The sequence below is a fragment of the Peromyscus maniculatus genome, chromosome 12 (genome assembly GCF_049852395.1).
Source record: "Peromyscus maniculatus bairdii isolate BWxNUB_F1_BW_parent chromosome 12, HU_Pman_BW_mat_3.1, whole genome shotgun sequence".
In the NCBI taxonomy this organism is placed as follows: domain Eukaryota; kingdom Metazoa; phylum Chordata; class Mammalia; order Rodentia; family Cricetidae; genus Peromyscus; species Peromyscus maniculatus.
The window spans coordinates 34,837,301-34,858,705 of NC_134863.1; the positions used below are offsets into that span (position 1 = coordinate 34,837,301).

The 21,405-nt window shown below is 41.7% G+C and overlaps 1 protein-coding gene across 8 annotated transcripts in view; it reads right to left on the bottom strand.

The window, feature by feature from the left end:
- The window catches only part of Gramd1c (GRAM domain containing 1C), an 85,515-nt gene that overhangs the window by 8,135 nt on the left and 55,975 nt on the right, over positions 1–21,405 (bottom strand). For all 8 annotated transcript variants that reach the window (XM_015994668.2, XM_006975760.4, XM_015994669.3 and 5 more), the window contains 6 exons: positions 19,228–19,360; positions 15,287–15,449; positions 8,406–8,543; positions 3,820–3,938; positions 2,127–2,269; positions 949–1,052 (listed from right to left, as the gene is read on the bottom strand). In XM_015994668.2, the coding sequence (XP_015850154.1) occupies positions 949–1,052; positions 2,127–2,269; positions 3,820–3,938; positions 8,406–8,543; positions 15,287–15,449; positions 19,228–19,360 (800 nt within the window). The remainder of the gene's footprint in view (positions 1–948; positions 1,053–2,126; positions 2,270–3,819; positions 3,939–8,405; positions 8,544–15,286; positions 15,450–19,227; positions 19,361–21,405) is intronic.

Here is a 21,405-nt window from a genome sequence, read left to right on the forward strand (position 1 = left end):
TCTAAGGTTTGGAAAGAAACATCTGCAAGGGGAATCTTCACACAACCTAAAAAGCCCTTTTTTGTCATCGATTTCAACCCTTTCCTTTCTCAGTTTATTCATCGAAAGCTCGTTACCCAGTGGGCAAGCTAATGTTTAAGCTTCATTGTCTCTGCCGCTGATGAGAAGTTTAATAATGAAACAGTCAAAGGGAAAAGAACCAGGGGACAAATGACCAGCAGAATAAACCGTGCAGCCTAAGTCGCTCGAGCCAATTGGCCCTCCAGCTTTTCTTTCGGTAAAATTAATTATGTTCACGCATGTGCGGTGTTCCCTTGGGTATATATTAAGAAATATCCCTGCACAACATCTGCACTGCTTCTCACGGTCAGCCACCGGTATCCACCTCCACCAAATCCATACATAAGCAGAGCACCATTGCCCAGCGGGCCCACATGAGCCCAGGAAAGCTGCAGCCGAGAAGGCAGCTATGGCCTGAGGTTCTGCAGATGTGAGAGAGGACAGGTGGGTCTATACCTGATCCCTCGTCGGGGTCAGCCTCCCGGCTCCTTGCAAAGGCAAGCAGTGTGTGATCTTGGACAAGTCCCTTAGCCAGACTGCTTTGATTTCCTCTGGAGTAAAATGGGAAAACCCAATCATAGCTATACATCACAGGGCTGTTGTAAGTATGAAATGTTAACACTGTGATGCACATTTTAATTATGGGATGGGCATATAATGAGCACTCAGTAGGTGCTGTCAGAGCAACCATAGCTGACATTTTAAAAGCCTGCAATCGACAGAGCAGGTAAGGTGCTGGAGCCACGTCAGTGAGTCACTCCAGGAGCATCTGGCCCTCTACATGTCCTAATGAAGAACAGCCCATTTGCTAGTAAATGTGACCTTGATTTAAAACAAAACAAAAAAACCAAAACAACAACAAAGCAGATGCAGCAACACTTTACAGACCAAGCTGTTTGAAATAGTTCTCCAGTGAACTCCAGGAATTCTTCTCAATTAAAGACTTGATAATGCCCCATGGTTGTTTCCTGTATTTCAAGTCTGCAGAAACTCTAAGAGGGTGGGAAGGAAAAAATATTTTTTTAGAGATAGACTTTAGGCAGCAGAAGAAATCAGGTGCGCTCAGGGGAGTGTGGCCACAGACTACTTCAGCTATCCCACTGCAATGAAATCTAAGATGACTTTCTGTGGAAAGCCAAAAGAATGAAGCATCATTACTATGATAAAATAACATTTGTTCTTCTTTAAAAAAACCATTATGAGCTGCTAATAAACCTCATCAAATGGTAACACTATACCCTCACCTAAATAGCAATGAAGGCTTCAATAAATGCTAAGAAATTAAGCTGGCGGTGGTGGTGCATGCCTTTAATCCCAGCACTCAGGAGGCAGAAGCAGCTGGATCTCTGTGAGTTCGAGAGCAGCCAAGTCTATAGAGTGAGTTCCAGGACAGCTAGGGCTACACAGAGAAACTCTGTTTTTTTGTTTTGTTGTGTTTAAAAAAAAAAAAAAGGAAAGGAAAGGAAGAGGAGGGGGGAGGGAGGGAGGGGGAAAAGGAGAGACAGGGAGGGAAAGGGAGAGGGGGAGAGAGAGAGAGAGAGAGAGAGAGAGAGAGAGAGAGAGAGAGAGAGAGAGAGAGAGAGAGAGAGAGAAATTAAATACATTTCTAAGTGCCTGGGAGGGGGCAGCAGATCTCTAGTGATCACATGCTAGTTGGAAGTAAGTCTATAAATTAGCACCAAGCAAAGCCTATGCTGGCCATGGCTCGTCAAGGCACCATATTCTTCACTTCTCACTGCAGCAGGGTCCTTGCTGCCCACCATGTGTTCCTTTGGAACTCTAGCCCCTGTGGCCCTTAGACTGGGTCATGTAACTGGTTGTGGCCAATTCTACACTTTTTCCTACTGTGTCAACTGAAGGACACTTGTTCTAGACTGTGTAGCCCAGAATCTCAAGCCTTTATCAGTTTCAGTCTTGAGTGAGGATTTCCACCTTTCTCCTGACCACTTCTGGCCACATCATTTCGGCAAGAAGTAAAAGCTTTGTTGTGCCTGACTAAGGATTCAGGGCTAATGTTACACAACATACCACAGTCTACTTTAAACCATGCACTTGTAACACCTCACCTCAGCCTGCATCTCTGCTTTGCAGATCCGACAATACAGTATCTAGTCAGCGTGTAGAAGTAGTCGTGGTAAGGAACATCGTGTGTCAGTACTTCTGCATCTACTAAATAAAATTGTGCTTCCCGACTTCCTTTATACAGTGTCTGCCAAAATAAGATAAAAACGCTTACATGTATATTTTCAATATTTTTATGTTCTCAGCAATTGAGAACATATATGCTGAAGTTCCTTCTCACAGATACAACAGACATCAAAAATCTTATGACAAGCTAGGGCAGAATGAGAAATAAATCACATCATCTTTCTGTGTTTATTGGCTATAATGAGTTCTAAGTTAAACATTAAATTGACAATTTAAAAATCAATTGAATAATACAAGGGCCACAACTCCCACATTCATCAAAGCTTAACAAAACCAAATGTCATCACAGGAAGGAAAAAAAAAAGCAAAGAAGTGGAGCAACTGGACAGAACATCACTTTCCCTCAACAGGATTTGGGGGATCTGTCAGCTCAACCTTTCTCATTTTGACCACTCTCGTACCCATCCTTGAAGGAGGAAGGACTGGCTTCTAAGTTTATAGAAGACTCTCCGACATCAAAATTCTGATCTCTTCCTGTCTATGTGACAATCTACTGAAATGTTATGAAAAATAAGGGTGTCACATGTGCTTTGACACTGATGGAGAAGACTATTAAGAGCACACCACCTTCAGGTGTTCACAGCCGTTTGCAAGGTACCACACATCACAATCCTTCTGCTTGGACTGGCCTGACACACACCACTCTAAGCCAGTGCCGCGCCAGTCCTGCAGAAGAGTATGGCTTGTTCTTAGTTCTTCAAACTCCTATGCTTTCCCATATGTTACAGCAGCCACCTAGCTCTCTGGCTTTCCCCCTGACATGATCCTATAAATTAGATTTTAGAAGTGCTCATTTTAAAATCTTCTATTATGAAAAACGGTAGACACACACAAGATGGAAAGAGGATACTCGAACCCTCATGAGCTCATCAACTCCCTTTAGCCATGTTAACTACTGCCCTGTCTGCCTTCTACTGAGCGCATCTCTGTCTTCTGCCAGCCTCCCTCCTCAGTGCTAGTGTTCAAAGGCATCTGAGGTATTAATGTAATTTTAGACAATACTTCAGTTTACATTGTTATAAACTCATTTGTATGTACCTTTTAAAAATAAATATCGTTGGCCAGGTAGTGATAGTACATGCTTTAATCTCAGCACTTGAGAGACAGAGACAGAGATCTCTGTGAGTTCAAGGCCAGCCTGGTCTACAGAGCGAGTTCTAGGACAACCAGGGCTATACAGAAAAAAAAAACCCTGTCTCTAAATAATAAATAAATAAACAAACAAATAAATAATCATCCTGTCTTTAAAAAAATATAACTGCAGGCTGGAGAACAGCTCGGTGGTAGAGTACTTGTCAAACGTGCCTGAGCTTCTATGGGCCAACCACATAAAAGTTCCTCAGCTCTCACAGATTCTCTCCAGCAGGTGCTCTATTTGACCAGGCATGGGAGGCTGTGCTCTCTAAGCTTTGAAGCCCGTTCTGACCTGTGACAGTTCACCATCCCTTGCCAGGGATTGGGTGAAACTGTCTCATAAGTTGTTGCCTGTGGCAGGCATCATCTCTCACGCTAGGGGCATGACCCCTCTGGAAGCCTGACAGAGTCACATACCTGCTTTTCTGTGGCAGCGGTACATTTTCCTGTAAGTGGGTTACTGAGGACAATAGTGTAGGTCATGGTTCTCAGCTGATCGCCTCCAGACTCAATTGTCCAGGGGGTAGATACCACATCTAATCAGAGCAAACACAGAGACTTTAAGTTGAATCAAAGGTATAGTTTGGAAATTATATAAATATTTAGAAGCAATCCTTTGAGTATCTGTCAAAGTTTTACAACATTTAAAAAGACAACATCACACACTATTGAGTCTACCATTCAGCCTTATAACTATAACATGTTTAAGCATTCATTAAAAAAACATACACTTAATTTTAATTATTTGGTCATACATTGTGGAATATTATTTTAAGATGTATTACATTTGTTTATGCTGTGGAACATTTGTTTTAATGGTGCAAAGATGTGTTGCATTCTTTTATGTTGCATTTAACTCTGTGAAGCTGTGTTACTGTGCCTGTCTAAAACACCTGATGGGTCTAATAAAGAGCTGAACGGCCAATAGCAAGGCAGGAGAAAGGATAGGCAGGGCTGGCAGGCAGAGAGGATAAATAGAAGGGGAAATCTGGGAAGAGAGGATCTGATAGTAACAGGCGCTGGTTACTGTGGGAAGGTCATAGTCACGACAGAACCCAGTGGTACTTTTTAGAGCTTTATTAGGAAGGAAGTGGGGGAGCGTGGGGGTCTGCATCCGGCTTTTTAAGGCAGGTACGCAGTTGCCCGATGATGTAAGATGCCAGACCCAGAAGAGTGAGGGCGGGATCCTAACAGGATCAAGGAACAAGAAAAGGAGCAGAGGAGGACCCAAGGGTCCAGGCACCCAACTACACAGCCAGACACAGAGAACAAAGTAAGGAAAAGATATAGAGAAAGGTAAAAGTCCAGAGGCAAAAGGTAGACAGGATAATTTAAGAAAAGCTGGCTAGAAACAAGCCAAGCTAAGGCTAGCATTTATAAGTAATTATAAACCTTCATGTGTGATTTATTTGAGAGCCAGGTGGCAGGCTCCCCAAAGAGTAAAGAGCAAAGAGCTAAAGAGTAAAAAAAAAAAAAAAAATCATATGCCAGCCTACTCCCGGAAAACACAAAAAATCCACTGTTAATCAGAAACAGGACCAACAATTATCATTGAATCCTGTTATTGAAGTACCATTTGATTAAAATAAAGCAACAATCAAGATCCATTTTCCCATGCCTGTTACACTTGGATTTTTAGCATGTTACCAACAAGGCCTACTCAATTATTATTTGCCAGAACACGCTCTGATTGGCATCATATTGGAAGAGTCTGTCCTCCCCCAATACTGAAGTAAAGTTCATTGTCAGATAAAACATCAAGAATGAAATTGTAAGAAAATAGCAACAGACAAAAGGATACATTGTCATTTTTTTTATGGAGCTAATGTAAAAATTGAAAAAGATAGGAATTGTAAACTACTTTAAGAATCTCTTGTTTTTGATAAATAAACGACCTAAATTGGTGAAGCTTTACACCCATGAGCGTGGCTACTATATAATACCAGCAACGAGTGTTGATGATTCTGTGGCAAAACTGAGAGTCTCTCTGCACTGCTAGTGGGACTGTAGAATGATACGATTATAGAACACAGAATGGCTGAGCCTCAAAGAAAATAAACCAAGTCACCCTGTGATGTGACAATCTGCTTCGAGACAACTAACATAGAGTGAGAAGAAATCAAAGTGAGGACTTCAGTAGATGTTTGTTTATGAATGGCCAAGGCAGTGCTTCTTTCACAGTAGCTAAAAGTTATAAACAAGCCAAGTGTCATGAATGGATGAATGAATACACAGAATGTGGAATTATATATGCATACATGGAATATAATTCTGTCTTTTCAAGAGATGGAATTCTGCTACATGTCCTCTCATGGATGGATGGATTTGAAGGTATTAATAAAAGACAACTGTTATATACATTCATTTATATGAAGTGGCCTGAATAGTTAAGTTCACCAATAGTTAAGTTCACCAAGATGGAACTATGGTCCCTCAGGAACTGGCAAGGAGACAAATGGAGAGTTATCATTTACAGGTTCAGAGTTTCCATTTGGGTTGATGAGAACAGTCTGGAGCTGAATGTGGTGATAGCTACACAATGATGAACGTATGTAATGCCCCTGAACTGTACACTTATAAATCATAAACTTTATATCATGTACATTTCATCACAACTTTAAAATCTGAGAAGCCCAGGTAAAGCAAATACGGATGTTATTATACTAGTCATGTAGCTTCTCTGAAGGTTTACGTTTATCTAAATGAAAAATATTTTAAATTGAGTTTTTAATTAGAAATGATGCCATGCAACTGTAAATAGAAATTAAAGAGACTGCCAATTTAAAAGTTCCTTATTAAGATAAATTAGATCTAGGGGCTGGTGAATGGCTCAGGAGATATCTTAGTTATTTTGTTGCCATGATAAAATACCATGACCCTAGCCCCCAGTGACACACTTCCTCCAGCAAGACTACACGTCCTAAAAATTCTACAGCCTCTGCAAACAGCGCCACCACCTGGAGACCTGGTATTCAAATGCTGATGGGGGACATTTTTCATTCCAACCATTACAGCAGGTAAAGATGCTTGGCACCGACCCTGCCAACCCAAGTTTGATTTTCTAAACCCACAAGATGGAAGGAGAAAACCAACTCTTACAAGTTGTCTTCTGACCTCCACACACACACATGCACACACAAGTATGCATGCACACTGTAAAAAAAGGAGGAGGAGAAGGAGGAGGAGGAGGAGGAGGAGGAGGAGGAGGAGGAGGAGGAGGAGGAGGAGGAGAGAAAGAATACTAGGTAGCAGGTTCTAAGAATAACAGTATGAATTATAATCATGAGCAAATTATCTTTTGGAGAAAAGCCTCTTGACTCTTTCCAGGGCCATCCTGTAATGTGCCTATAACTGTCCAGTCTTTAGAGGAAGCCAGAAGCCTTTGGTTCCCAAAGCTATTTATGACACCAGAGAGTGGATCTAATCATCTGGAAGCCAGATAGATACTAGACAACAAATGCAGTTGTGCTGCAAAAAGCAAACTTTTATTCATACCAATTTTAATAACCTGTGCTGTTTCCAAGACATAAAAAGGCCAATGCCACATCAGCAGCCATTGCTTAGCAAATATGGAATGGACCTAACTCTTCACAAGTATCAAGTCCTCCAGACAGAAATGAATATCAAAGTACAAAATGGATTCAAAAGAAATGCAGTTAAATTAAATATGAGCCACTGGGCAGAGGACAACTTACATCTCCTAGATATTCCATATTTTAATGGGAAATAGAAAAATTATTCTTAAAACCATGAAACTCAGGATATAATCACAAAGTTCCATATCAACAGAATCCCTTTGCTACTCTACTGTGAATTAGAACATTCATTTTGGGTCCTGGATTCCATATCATTGATCTTACCTATGGACAGGTATTTGTGCTTTTATGAAGACTCAAATAACTTAATAGTTAACAAAAATCCTTAGGTTATAGAATTGATCTAATGACTATGTCCAGTGGCTTACCTTGTACAAATGTCTACTGCTACTGTGTTCTAATTTTATGTGGTTGACTCTTAAAGTTAAAAAATATCTGGAACATTTGATATAAACTCACTTCTTAAACTTACTATAAATGTATTTGACATATTTAATGAAGTAGAACTTTTATCACATGAGCATTGAAATTCTTCTGAGAGTGTAATCATCTCCAAAAAACTGTATGTTTTGTTATATTGTAGGCACTATGATCAGAAGGACAAGCTCCATTATTTTCACCAAGGAAACACACACTGGTACTACTATTCCAACTAATAGATAAAACTTATCTGCATCCAAAAATCAGCCTCCAGGCTTTACCCACCTACCCCTCCACAAAGCAATGACCACACTGACTTCCATATCTCTGTAAAGAAATTGCATGGCATGCACACTTTGTATCTAGCTTCTTTTGCTTAACTCTGTGTCTATGGGATTTACTCACAGTCCTAAGTGGGAATTCACGGTCGTTTGAATTGGTATATAGAACTCTTTAGTGGAAACTTTAATTTGTTACTCTATTACTGATGGGTGTTTGAGATCATAAATGATGCTGCTATGATCCCAGTGTGTGTCTGTCTGAGTGCACACACCCATTTCTGATGAACGTGTACCTCCGAGTGGAAGGACTGAGTCTGGGGACTAATAGCTGTAATGGGTACTCCAGGCCATTTGACCAAGTGGTTGCTTCAGTTTGCACTCCACCTGCATCCAGTTCTCACAGTGGAACCCTTTCGAATTGGGTTCAACAACCAAATAGGTACATTGACAAATAACTGCAGGAGTTTTTTTTTTTTTATAACTGCAGTTTTTTAAAGGGTATAAATCCAACTTTAAGTAGCACTTACCTCATTAAACAATTATATTGTTCACATGTGAATTTAACCAAACATTTAAATCCCAGTACCTTGAAATCAAAGTCTGTCTAATGCCCCTCCCAACCCTCCACCGCCACACACAACATCAGTGTCAACCCTCTAAGGATAATCCTCCCAAATTCATTATTAGATAAGAACAGAAGACCAACCTATTATATTTCTAGAATTAGTAAATCTCTGCATAAAGTGTGAGCTAGTGAAGAGCAATTCAAACATTCTCTCTGCACTGATGTGAAAAACTCGGTTGATATAAAGTCTTCCTTGAAGATCTTTCTCAGGAATATTTTCTAGAAAAACAAAACACAAACCAGAGGAAATTAAGGAAAGGTAATTTCAATATTTGGGGGGAGGGATGTATTGTATTTTTGTCTTGATACAAAACAGATTTTAAATGTGATTGTCCTACTTTTGAATAATATTAAAGATAAGCATATGTAGTTGACTAAATAAGATCACCATTTTCAATTGTTAAAACCCCACATGCACAGAAATGCTTAACTGGAATAATATCAAACTCCTTCTATAAGATACCACGCAAATGAATGTTTCATAAGTGATAAAAGAAATAGTATCTGCTATAGCCATTTCAAGTCATACCACTGAATACATTCAGGAAATATTAAGTCATTGGTGGTTCTATCTGCTGCATGCACTAACACATTGGCCCAAATGATCTCACTTGGTTTACTGCTGGCTGCCCCAGATAGGGATCACTATATTCATAGTATATTCTAAACACCCTGCATTAAAGTGGGAATAACAATTCCTCCTGAAAAGTATTCTCCAAAACTGAATAATGTCCAGTGGAACAGTACTTGCTCCCCCTGGGAACTTGATAGTTATGTATCTGCTGAAAATTACCGCAGCAAATGAACTAATGTCTGTTCACCTCTTCTGGGGTTCACACAGTCCTCTATATGTCAGCCACTGAGCTAATCACCATCCAGCACTGATGCTTCTCAGCCTTGTGCTGTCCTTTGTGCATGTTAGAAGTGACATTATCATCTTCCTCTATGGTGGAGAGAGAACTGCTAAGATGCCAAGGTCGGGACTGACTGCTCTGGAATCTGAATCCACTCCAGCACACAAAAAAGTACCCTCCGTTTTACACTGCCAGAAAGAGTCTAACTGAAAAGACCATAAAAAGGAGGGGGGAAATAGGAATAAAAAGGGCAGGAATAGAAGCCTGGCATATAATGAAAATAGTGGAAAAAAACACAGCACAAAATTTTAATGATCTGAGGACAGTGACTAGTTATTATCTCAAGCCGTATCCTCCACCAATACACAATAAAAAAACCATGACAAAGCTCTAAACATCAGAAACCAAGCTCCAAGGGTTATCTGTGTGAAGGCTGTGTCAATATTAACCTACAGGAACCAGTGTGGTTAAACAAGACATGGTCTACAAACCAGCAAAGCATCCAAGCCTACCCCCACCACTACTGCTTGCTCCCTCACTATTGATTTGTGTGTAGAGCATTTACAAATGCCATGTAGATACCGATTTACCTTCCTCTTGTAAAAACACCACTTATAGGCAGAACAATTCACTGAAATTTCAAAGAGCTCCTTGGGTGTAGAAATCATCGCTGAAATTAGGCAATTTGCTTAAGTTCTGTAAGATAGCCTCCCTGCTAGGCTTGGGAAAGAGCCTTTACTGACACAGAGGTATTATATGTTTATGATAAAAATAAGTTGGATATCACAATGGAAGCAAACAGCTATAGGTGATTCAATAGAATTCAATCAATCTGAATTCAAAAGAATTCAGAAAATTCTTTCTACACAAGGATCCAACCCAAAACACTACATTGCACTTAGTTATTATATCTCCTTAGTGGAGTCTAATCTTGGGTTCTAATTATGCCTTCTCATACTTTATGCTTCTTTGTTATGCCCTTGAACCCTGGAATAGTGCTATCCGTGTTATTTTACATAATGATCTTCAATCTGGGCTTGCCTGGTGTTTTTCATGAATAAACTAGAATAGAGGTTTGGGGGAAAGAATATTGTAAGGCTGTAGTGCTCTTGGCTGTTGTGAATGATGCCACGATAAAGCTGAGCAAGGAAGGGATGCTAGAAGAAACCCTGGCTTTTATCTGAGGGGGGCACATACCCCAGAAAAGACTAATTATATATGCAGAAGAGTTCTGTATCTCCCACAGCCCCGTCAATGTCTGCTGGGTTTTTGTGTCTTGGTTTTCTTAATGACAGCCATTCTGACTGGGGTGAGATGGAATCTCGATGTAACTATTTTGGGTTGGTTGGGTTTGTGATGGAGGGGGGGTTGTCTGTTTGTTGTTTGTTCACTTGTTTGAGACAGAGTTTCATAGAGCACATGCTAGCCTCAAACTTACTATGTGGCTGAGGATGACCTCGAACTTCTGATCTTTCTGCCCCTGACTCCCTGTTACTAAGATTGCAGGCCTGTGTCACCATGTCCTATTTCACGCAATGCTGGGGACCAAATCCAGAGCCTGGAGAATGTGCCAGGCAAGCATGCCAACAAATGAGCTCTGCTCCCTAACCCATCAATGCAGTCTTCCCCTAAGAATGTTGAAGATTTTCATTTGTATTTATTGGCCATTTGTACTTCTTTATTTGAAAAGTAGTTTTTCAGTTCATTTGTCCACTTATTAACTGAATCACTTGCTCTTTGGCCATTTAATTCTTTAATATTTTGTGGATATTAATCACTGTTGGATATGGAAAAGACTCCCTCTTATTCTGTTGGATGTCTTATCACTCACTGGTTTTCTTTTGCTGCACAAATTTTTTAAAGTTGAATGCAATATATACCAAGTGCATCTGATATTTTCTCTATACCGAGAAGCAGCCATTTCTCTTAAGGGGCCCTGTTTTATAACTTCAAAAGTGAGCTTCTTATTCATACTGAAAATGGAAAGATTATACTCTTCTAGTTTCATGTTTCTCCTAAGCCCCACTAGGTGATGGATTATGAATTATGACTGATAAAAGTGAAATTTACTATATCAGTATCAGAAATTAATAATATAGTCTACATGGAAATTTGCTCAAGGAACTAAGTAAATGAAATAAATTGTCCCTGCTTTGGGTTACTCATTTGTGAGATTTTTGACATTTCAATTCTCTCCAAAAAACACCACCAATAATACTGCTGTAGCATAGTAAGTTGACAGGTGGTATCATTTAAATGAATGAAGGACACTGCTCAACTCAGGAGCAGGGTACTTTTGTCTATATAGGGAAAAATTATTGCTTCAAAAATATCAGCTAAGGAATGAGGGAGGTCGTTGCTTTTCCAGAGGACCCAAGATTGGATCCCAGCACCCACATTGGGCAACTCACAGCCACCTGTAACTCCAGCTCCAGGAGATCCAAGGACCCCCACACACACACATACACACTTCTGTGGACACCAGCAATAACATGCACATACATACACAAATACACAAATGATTTAAGACATTTTTGTAAAATATCAGTCTGAGGGTAGCCAGTAGAAATAATTTGGAATGAGGCAAATGAATATAGGGGAATACAGTAACGTAAAACTCCAAACATACACTGCCAGTTGTTTTGGGGATGCATAAAATTGTCCTACATAGATAATGATTGAGCTGGGGAGGGCACATTGCTTCCCTCTATGAGACAGTAGCATGAGACTCTATTTCAATCCATTTCGTCAGAGATGTGTGATGCTAGAGTAAATCTCTATGTCAAAATAATCCAGTGTTCCTTCCCCCAAACTGCAGCATAAATGTGATACAAAAGGCAGGGTGGGATTTTCTCATTTTTTTTATATGTTCAAAAACAGGTCAAAGTGCTCCATTTTAGCCAGCATGATGGTGTGCACATCATCCTAACACCCAGGGGTTGGGGGGTGGAGGGCAGGAGGGTCCTGGAAGTCCAAGGCCAGCCTGAGCTACATGAACAGTTTCAGGATAGCCAGGGCTACATAGTGAGACCCTGTATCACCTAACTAATGTTTGGGCTAAAGAGAACTGTGCCCAGCCATCTCCCTGTAACCCACATCAGTGCCCTTATCTCCCGGCTTGGTCTACTCCGGTTGACCTCTCCCACCTTCTCCCTAGTTCATCATTTTACAACCTCGAGAAAAGAGAGAAACAGAGTCATCATCATACTCATTTGAAAAATCTGATGAGCCTGGGATTTGAAACTCAATTAAGGAAAACAGAGGGATCACCCAAATTATTATCTAATGATTGTCTAATTAAAGACAAACTCACCCCTACACCTTAAGGACACTTTAGAGAAAACGCCCTGTAAATGCTCACTGGCAAACCAGGCAGTGGCCAGGACCCGTGTACAGTAACTACACACTATTGTCTTTCCATTATTTCTAGATGTGTGTACAGCTTTCAGAGTTTTAATGTTGCTTTTCCAGGAACTCAATAATGAAATGACGTTTTAAGGACAATTCTTAAGAGCAGGTTTAATGAAAGAGAAAATAATTCCTTGTTTGGTGTCACTTGCCTACTCGGCCACTGGGGGCCAGAATAGACCTTCCTAGAGTCAAGTTCAGGCAGGCGGCTCATGACTCATTCAGGTCCACTCACCGGAAAGCACGGTACACACAGCCTGGAAGCCTCCTAAGGCCACGCTACTCAACAGTCCCATCATGCCTACTGTACCGACTTCAGTGTCAGTCGGCCATCTTCATACTTTCAAGGAAGACTTCTTATAAAACCTACTGGGTAACAGGACGCACCACAGGTTATGAGTGCTTAGAGAAAATAGGGAGCGTGGTTTGCTGATAAGTTTCCCATCGACATCTTTTCTTCGTTGTTGTTAGATTCTTAGCTGTTCTCTGCTTCCCTCTTCTGCTGCCTCACCTCCTTGGGCATTCACTGAGGAAAGAGCAAGGAGGTAGCTACCCACAGCCAGCAAGAGTGTCCTCCCCAGAATGCAATGCTGCTGGGCCTGACCTGTGACTTCCGTCCCTGTGTGGAATTACATTGTTCTCTTCCGAGCCACACGAACTGAAGTATCTGTCATGGCCGCCCATGCCGCCTAATATAATGTGTAAGCATGGAAGGGGCATACCAGGCAGGCTCTGCCCATGTCTGTCTTGTGTTATGAAGCCTAGGTACCCTCAGCAGCTGCGGCTGCCCCATGGCTGATTCCCCTCTTCCTCTCGGGAGAGTGGCCGGCCTGACTGATGTAAGTCATCCTCATTCTCAGCTCAGTCAATAGTCTTGTTACCTCTGGCACATGTAAGCGGATTATCCTCTAACTTGGTCGCCATCAGTGGTTATTTTGGTACTATTTTGGGCTCTCTGACTTGCTCTTTGTTTCTTTTCCCATTTTTTTTTTTTTTTTTTACAGTAGGGATATCAGGAAGGATGCTATTTGTTGAGCCCATGCAACAATATAAAGCCCACAATACACATACCAGCCAGAGTACAACACATTTGATACCCAGCAGGCCTTTCTTTCAGTAAAGATTCTGGTTATTCACCATCATTAGGGTCTAGCTAAATCTACTGGTCTTCTAAAACCAAATGACTATCTTTTACATTTCATTTACTTATTGTGAGGCAGGTACACGGGCCATTGGACACATGCAGGGTCAAAGCACAGCTCGCAGGAGTCCATTTCCTCCTTCCATTATGTGGATTGCAAGGACTGGACTCAAGTTATTTGGCTTAATGGCAAGTACCTTTACCCACAGAGCGACATCACTGGCTGCATGAGCTATTTTTAAATACCATATAGAATATTATTAGCAGTTGTCTTTCTAAAAACATTTCAACTACAGAATGTTCTTTAAAAGTGTTTTGAACCGGGTGGTGGAGGCACATGCCGTTAATCCCAGCACTTGGAAGGCAAAGGCAGGAGGATCTCTGACTTTGAGGCCAATCTGGGCTACAAAGTGAGTTCCAGGCCAGCCAGGGCTACTCAAAGAATCCCTGTCTCAAAAAAAAAAAATTAATAAACAAAATAAATAAATAAATGTTATTTGAAAATAAATTTAAATTTAAAAAATGTGCCAGGCGGTGATGGTGCACGCCTTTAATCCCAGCACTAGAGAGGCAGAAGCAGGTGGATCTCTGTGAGTTCTTGGCCAACCTGATCTACAGAGTGAGTCCCAAGACAGCCAGGGCTATACAGAGAAACCCTGTCTTGAAAAACAAACAAAATAAAAACAAAAACAAAATTTAAAAATTCAATGGATATTGATCCTAATGGAGACAGTCCAGAAGTAATTGTGAGGATGTGGCCATGTGTCTGCCTTCTAAGTTATTTTTAAATATTTTTCAAAAGTAATCTAAAATTTAACAGTAGTCAAAAGCGTGTAACTTCACCCATACAGAATGGAGTAATAATCTTCTAAGTAATCTTTTAAATAAAAAGAGTTGCTTCTAGACATTTTATTTCCTATTGGAAGCCACATGGTAATTTAAATTAATATTCATTTCAGAATGTGCAGCTGCATGACTACTTGCTTTTATATGTGTGTGTGTGTCCATATATGTTTGTATGTGTGTGTACACGTGTGTGTGTGTGTGTGTGTGTGTGTGTGTGTGTGTGTGTGTGTGTGTGTATCTGTGAAATCCAGAGGACAATTTTCTGTGTGGTTCCTCAGGAGATATCCATCTTTATTTTTTTGAGACATGGTTTCATCTCTCATTGGGACCTGGAGCTTGCTGATTAGGCTAGGCTGCCGGGCAGTGAGGCCAACGATCTGTCCGTCTCCACCTCTTTTTGTTGGGAGTACAGACCTGCACCACCGTGGCCACCAAAACTGGGTCTGTCATGTGGGGGCTGGGGGTTGAACTCAAGATTGCTAGCACTGAGATATCTCACTGTGCCCTGATGGAGACTTTCAAATTCCAGGCTTTGAGAGGCATGAAGATGGGACAGACTGACAAACCGTTCTCCTGTGTTCTATACGCATTCATTCCTTTTCTGGTTCTCTACAGGGCCAGGCTGCCAAAAGCATATTCTCACTCTGCACACCCCTAACACAAGGGTAAACATTAGAAGCCATGCCTGGAATTTTGTTAAGTAAATTCTTTACCTTCGTCAACAGAATCTGAAGTGCTGCTTTTGTCCAGAGAAAGGTACTCATTCTTATTCAAGTCCAGTGATTTGGAGGACGCTCTACTTAACCTCTTTCCTGAAGCCAATGAAAGGCTTTTCTTCAGATGTTTCTCACTCTGGGGCTCTTCTTTTCCTAACCCCTAAAAGACAAACAACTCGGTTTAAAAGTCAAAAACTTATTTAAGCTTAGGTCTTACAGTAAGAACTTTAATATTAAATATTAAGAGTGAAGGCTTGAAATGCTGCTTTTTGAAACATGTTTACAGCATTCTGTTAAGATTTTGACTGCTAACCTTGGCATGCTAGTAGATGATAAAGGTTTTCCTAAAGGATTCTCACACAGTAATGAAGGACAAATTATGAAGAATATCATATAAAAGGGACTCAAAGAAAGTTAACAGCATGTGAGTGGCTGAAGCAGACAGGAAAAGGGACAGAAGGCAAAAATAAGGGACAATCAGGTCCTTGGGATTGGCAAGGGAGAGCAACCAAACCCAGTTTGTTTCCTTGTCCAGTGCCCATTTCTTACCCGTCTGCTCTGGAATAATCTTTTTGTACACTGGGAAGATTTGTCACTCGGATTGGTTTAATAAAAAGCCCAACAGCAATAGCTAGGCAGGGTTTTGGGGGCAGAGAGGATGCTGGGAAGAAGAAGGGCAGAGACATGGAGAGTCTCCAGCCAGAGACAGAGGAAACAGGAAAGCAGCATGGGCAGTACAGAGCAAAGGCAATAAAGCCACAAGGCAGAAAGCAAATGAATAGAAATGGGTTAATTTAAGTTATAAGAGCTAGTTAGAAACAAGCCTAAGCTATCAGCTGAACTTTCATGATTAATAATAAATCTCCATGTTGTGATTTGGGAGCTGGCAGGAGGGACAGAAAAATCCACCTACGTCCATCTCTCAAAATCAATAACTGAACTAGAAATGGAAAGAAAGTAGAGAGCTAGAAGTCACCCGGGACTTGGTGTGGTGGGGAGAGGAGAGAGTGACTTCACAACAAGCTGGTCCTACTGGTCCTGTTGAGAGACTAAGAGATAAGGAATTAAAATACACCAAAATATGACAGGTATACTCTCTGGGCATGTGTAATAAGGACTTGTCATTTCGATAGTAACTTAAATGATAGACATTAAAGATAAACGCTATTGTTATAACTCAGACAGAATTAACTATAGTTAGTAAGATAAGGATAGAGTCGGTATTAAATATGCAGAAACATTCCTATTTGCACTGTGCGCACACAAATGAAAGGATACACAAAACACATACGCCGGGCGTTGGTGGCACATGCCTTTAATCCCAGCACTTGGGAGGCAGAGCCAGGCGGATCTCTGTGAGTTCAAGGCCAGCCTGGACTACCAAGTGAGTTCCAGGAAAAGGTGCAAAGCTACACAGAGAAACCCTGTCTTGAAAAACCAAAAAAAAAAAAAAAAAAAAAAAAACAAAAACACATACCCAGACCTTCTCCTTTCTGCGCTAGAAGATGCCTGCCTGGCACTGAACAGTCAGTCACTCAGCTCCAGAGAGGACCCAGCTTCCCACTGGCCAATCGGGAAGCTGAGTGGTAACTGGGACCCAGGTCAGAACTTACTAATGCGTTAGACTACCCTACCCAGAGAACAGATTCTTCAAGCAGAGAGGACAGCCAAAAAGTGACATATTTGGGAGTTCCACAGGTGAAAGCAATGTGCTTATTTAGCATCTGGAACAGCTGAGCAGAGCTCCATAGGTACACTTCTCCTCCTGGTAACTAAATTATACATTCTATTATAGGAATACAGATACCCACATGAACGGTAACAAGTCTTGGCATTTGTATTGTTTTTAATCTTCAGATATTTTCCTGTATTTTGCAAGGAATATTATTCTACAGCGAGCATGCTTCCATTTGAAAAAGAGTTGTTTCTGATTTTTGTTATTTTCAATTTGATGAAAAAAAAAAAAAAACATCAAACAAAGTGAAGGACAGACAACATTTGCTGACTTCTAACACCCGAGACTCACCATAATGCTCCTTGGAAAAAAGACCCAGCTTCCAAAACTTGAAAACTTCTGTCCTAAACATCAAGAAGTAAGCAACTGGTCTATTGCACTCTCTCACACCCCATCCCCTACTAAGAGAGCAGGCAACTTCTTTTAGGGCCAGCACTAGAGGTAAGAACCAAGAGGCGAAGTATTCCAAGAGGAGCCACAGCAGATGGGGGTGGGGGGAATCGGAAGGACTAAGACCCAGACTGGAGTCCTGAGAACCCACTCCTCTAATGAGACTCCAAGAAGCCCCCCATCTTGTTACCTCCCCTGACTGTTTTACTCGCAAAGATTAACTTCCAGAATGACATTCCTTGCGCAGTAGTAGATCCCTAAGTATCTATTACTGGATATGTTTTTATAAAAGTAGGCTGACGTAAATGTTTGATGAAGGATGGTTGTCTAAAAACAAGTGTGGAACTCGGGGAGGGGGGGACTCTTCACGTGAATAAAGTTTATGTCAGTGTTTTCCCAACATTTTCCCAGAGGAGATGCTAGGGGCACCTGAGGGGTCTAAAAAAAGGACCATTGCTAAGAACATGCAGGCTCACTTTCAATTACAACACTGTATGGTTTTAGGACACTTAAGGAATGCTAGGACATGTTCTCAGTACCTTCATAACTACCAATTTTTTTTTTCTTTCTGCTTTCTTGAGACAGAGTTGCTTTGTGTAGCCCTTGGCTGTTCAGGAACTCGCTCTGTAGCCAAGGCTGGCCTCAAACTCACAGCGATCTGCCTGCCTCTGCCTCCTGAGTGCTGGGATTAAAGGCAGGTGCTAGTACCGCCCAGCTTCATTTCACTATTATTTTAGAAATTCTGTGAGTTTTTACTCTCACTTTATAATTGAGAAAACAAAGGTGAAGGAAGCTTAAGCAGTTAATTTACTTAACACGGTGCCATTAGCAAGTGGCAGCGGCCGGCTGTGGGGCTCAAATGCTGCTCTAAAAACCGGTCAATCCTTCAATCCGGCTGCAGGCCCCAAACAAGAAAAGCTGTGTTGAAGTACTCAGCGCTTAGAAGGTGGCCTCTAAATACCATGTTCTTCCCTAAGAAAGTGGTTCATCAGGAAAATGATGTGCATGGGACACACTGCTAGGCCAGGAGAAAAAGGGGGAGGGGCAGGGGAGCACGAGAGATTACTGGTCATTTAGAAAAGACAGCAGCCCCTCTGCAGGGGCTGCCACCGGCAGAGGGGACACACCGAGTGTCCAATAACAAGAGTAATCATGAGCCCATACCCTAGCCCTACGGAGAGTGAGGAAGGAGGCTCACAGACTGAGGTCACTCTGAGACCCATGGCAAGACCCTGTCTAAAAAAGTCAAAATAATAAGCATGACTCCGAGTGACTGAAACTCAATAAAATTTAAAACTAGTACACTTAGGATACTCGAAGAAAATGAAGCTCACCAGCTAACTGAAAAGCCCAGTCATCAGCTGGGCTGTCCTCTTTGATGTGTTAGCTAAGAAGTTTCTCCTAGAAGGAAGACAGGACGTGTTCTCTGTGACCCAGCTGTGCTCAGGGCCCATCTCTCCCCATCTGAACCAGACTTTCTCCACCACATGCATGCCTTCACCTTGGGGAAATCCTGCTGACTAGAGGTTTCTGTGTCTTGTTATATTTTGAACAGTACTTAGTGTCTTGAGGTATGTTGATTAGGGACCTCCTGGTCGCTCGCGCCGTAGCCATCTTTGAAGAATACCACATGCTTTCCCCCACATAACCTCTGCTACTTAGAGACTTATACTCTCTTCCTAAAATAAAGTAGCAGCCAGACATCCCAAGCTTTTCAACGTTTTGAATAGCCTGCATTTTTTCCTTGATCTCATGGAAATGATTAACACAGATCAGTCTCAGGTGTAGGTCTTAAGGAGCAGCATATACTAACTCTTTTCGGTGAGTTTCCATCTAGGGACTCGGTTTCCGAAACTCGGCTGATTGACTCCTGCGTTAAGCTGATGGCCTTGGAGAACTTTTCATCTCTTTCGCCGGAGTCATCCACACTGCTTCTTCCTGGACTTCTGTAGGAAACACAGCATTACAGAAGCATAAGGCACCTCTAGGCATACAATCCTTGGTGTTCCTCTCCGAGGTCTTTGCTAGTCTGAATCATCTCAGCAAAGAATAGCTTGTTACGGTGTAACCAGCTCCCGTTAAAACAGCTATCCTCTTAGAGACACCAGCTGGCTTTATTCTTGAAAATAAAACATATGCTCCCATGCAAATCCATACATCCAGAAACTACTGAAAATATAATCAAGTACAAATAGCCCCAGCAGGAGCTGATCAGATGCATATGGCTTGTTTAAGGTCGAGTTGTAAAACCAGACAGAGTTTCAATGGTTTAGGAAGATGTTTGGGTTGGATGCCCCTGGGCACCCGAAGTCAGTTTTACAAGTCTTGCTTCTGACATAGTCTCAGTGGAGGTAGCCAGGCCCTCTAGGAGGCAGAAGCTCCTCATGTCTGAATAGAGTGGCCATCACTCAGGCTGAGGCCAGATACAAGGACTGGAAAAACAAGGGATTGTGGGAAGGGAAATAGCCCCCCCCCCTCGGAGATCCAGTTTGCATTTCCTTCTAGCTGAGGGTCAAGAAACCTCAACACAAACAAGAAAATCAAAACTGCTGGCAAAGAGCCAGGTGTGCTGGCACACACTTTTAACTCTAGCACTCAGGAGGCAGAGGGAGGCAGATCTCTGTGAGTTCAGGGCCAGCCTGGTGTACAGAGCTGGGTGAGTTCCAGGACAGCTAGGACTACACAAATCCTGTCTCAAACAACAAACAAACAAACAAAAACTACCTGTAAAGATAGTACAAGGATGTCCAAACAAACCATCCATGTGTAGTTAGGATGAGAATGTTTGTAGCCTGCGGTTTAACTGTACCCACATTCCTCTCATCCCCAGATCTAAGCAACACACCACATGAAGTCGCATTATGGTTTCTTTACGAAAGAAAATTCTTTAAGTGAAATAAGTAGCCGGCTCACATGGTCTCACTTAATCTCTAAAACTTAACTTTTAAACTTTGTTCAGCTTTAAGCTTTGTAATGATTATACTTTTAAATAATATAACTTTGAAAATGACGATACTATGCGTACACATAGCCGCTGTAAAGAAAACAAAGCATGACTCTCTTGAGAAGCCCCACACCCATGTTTTAGATGTGTTTTTTTTCCCTAAAAGGTTGGTCTCTCATTTTGCCCCCTGTACCCCATGCTTAAATCTAAGCATGTACTAACTCCTATCATCTTGTCTACTTCAAAAACTTGCTTTGCTCTGGTTCATCCTGAAATTCTTTTCTGCGATGAGGATCCGGCTTGACCTGAGTTGAGGTCCCTAAGGGTATTGTGGGCTCCTTAGGCTACTGGCTGCTGAGAGCCCCATGGCTGCTGAGAGCCCCATGGCTGCTGAGAGCCCCATGGCTGCTGAGACCCCCCCATGGCTGCTGAGAGCCCCCATGGCTGCTGAGAGGCCCCATGGCTGCTGACAGCCCCCATGGCTGCTGACCGGTTGCTTAACCCTGAGAACAAGCTGTAGAAATACAGCTTTCCCATGGTTGTAGAGCCAAGACCACAGCAAATGTTCTAAGATCTGCTTTGTTTTCCCACGGTCAGCTATCATATATAAGGAGCATAAGGAATCTAACTTCCAGTAATCTATCATCAAATATTATTCCCATGTAGTAATTATTATGTATACACATAGATTTAAATAAAAGTATCAGCCTAATGTCTTATGCAATATCACCCCAATGGATAAATTTAAAAAGCTAAAAGGTATGTCATTCCTGTCCTAGATAGGGTTGTTATTGTTGTGATGAAACATTATGACCAAAGCAACTTGGAAAGGGTTTATTTGGCTTACACTTCCACATCATAGTTTATCATTGAAGCACGTCATGACAGGAACTCAAAAAAAGGTCAGGAACCTGGAGGCAGGAGCTGATGCAGAGGCCATGGAGGGGTGCTGCTTACTGGCTTGCTCCACATGGCCCCATATGGCTCGGCCTACTTTCTTCTAGAACCTAGGACCATCAGTCCAGAGATGGTACCAGCCACAATGGG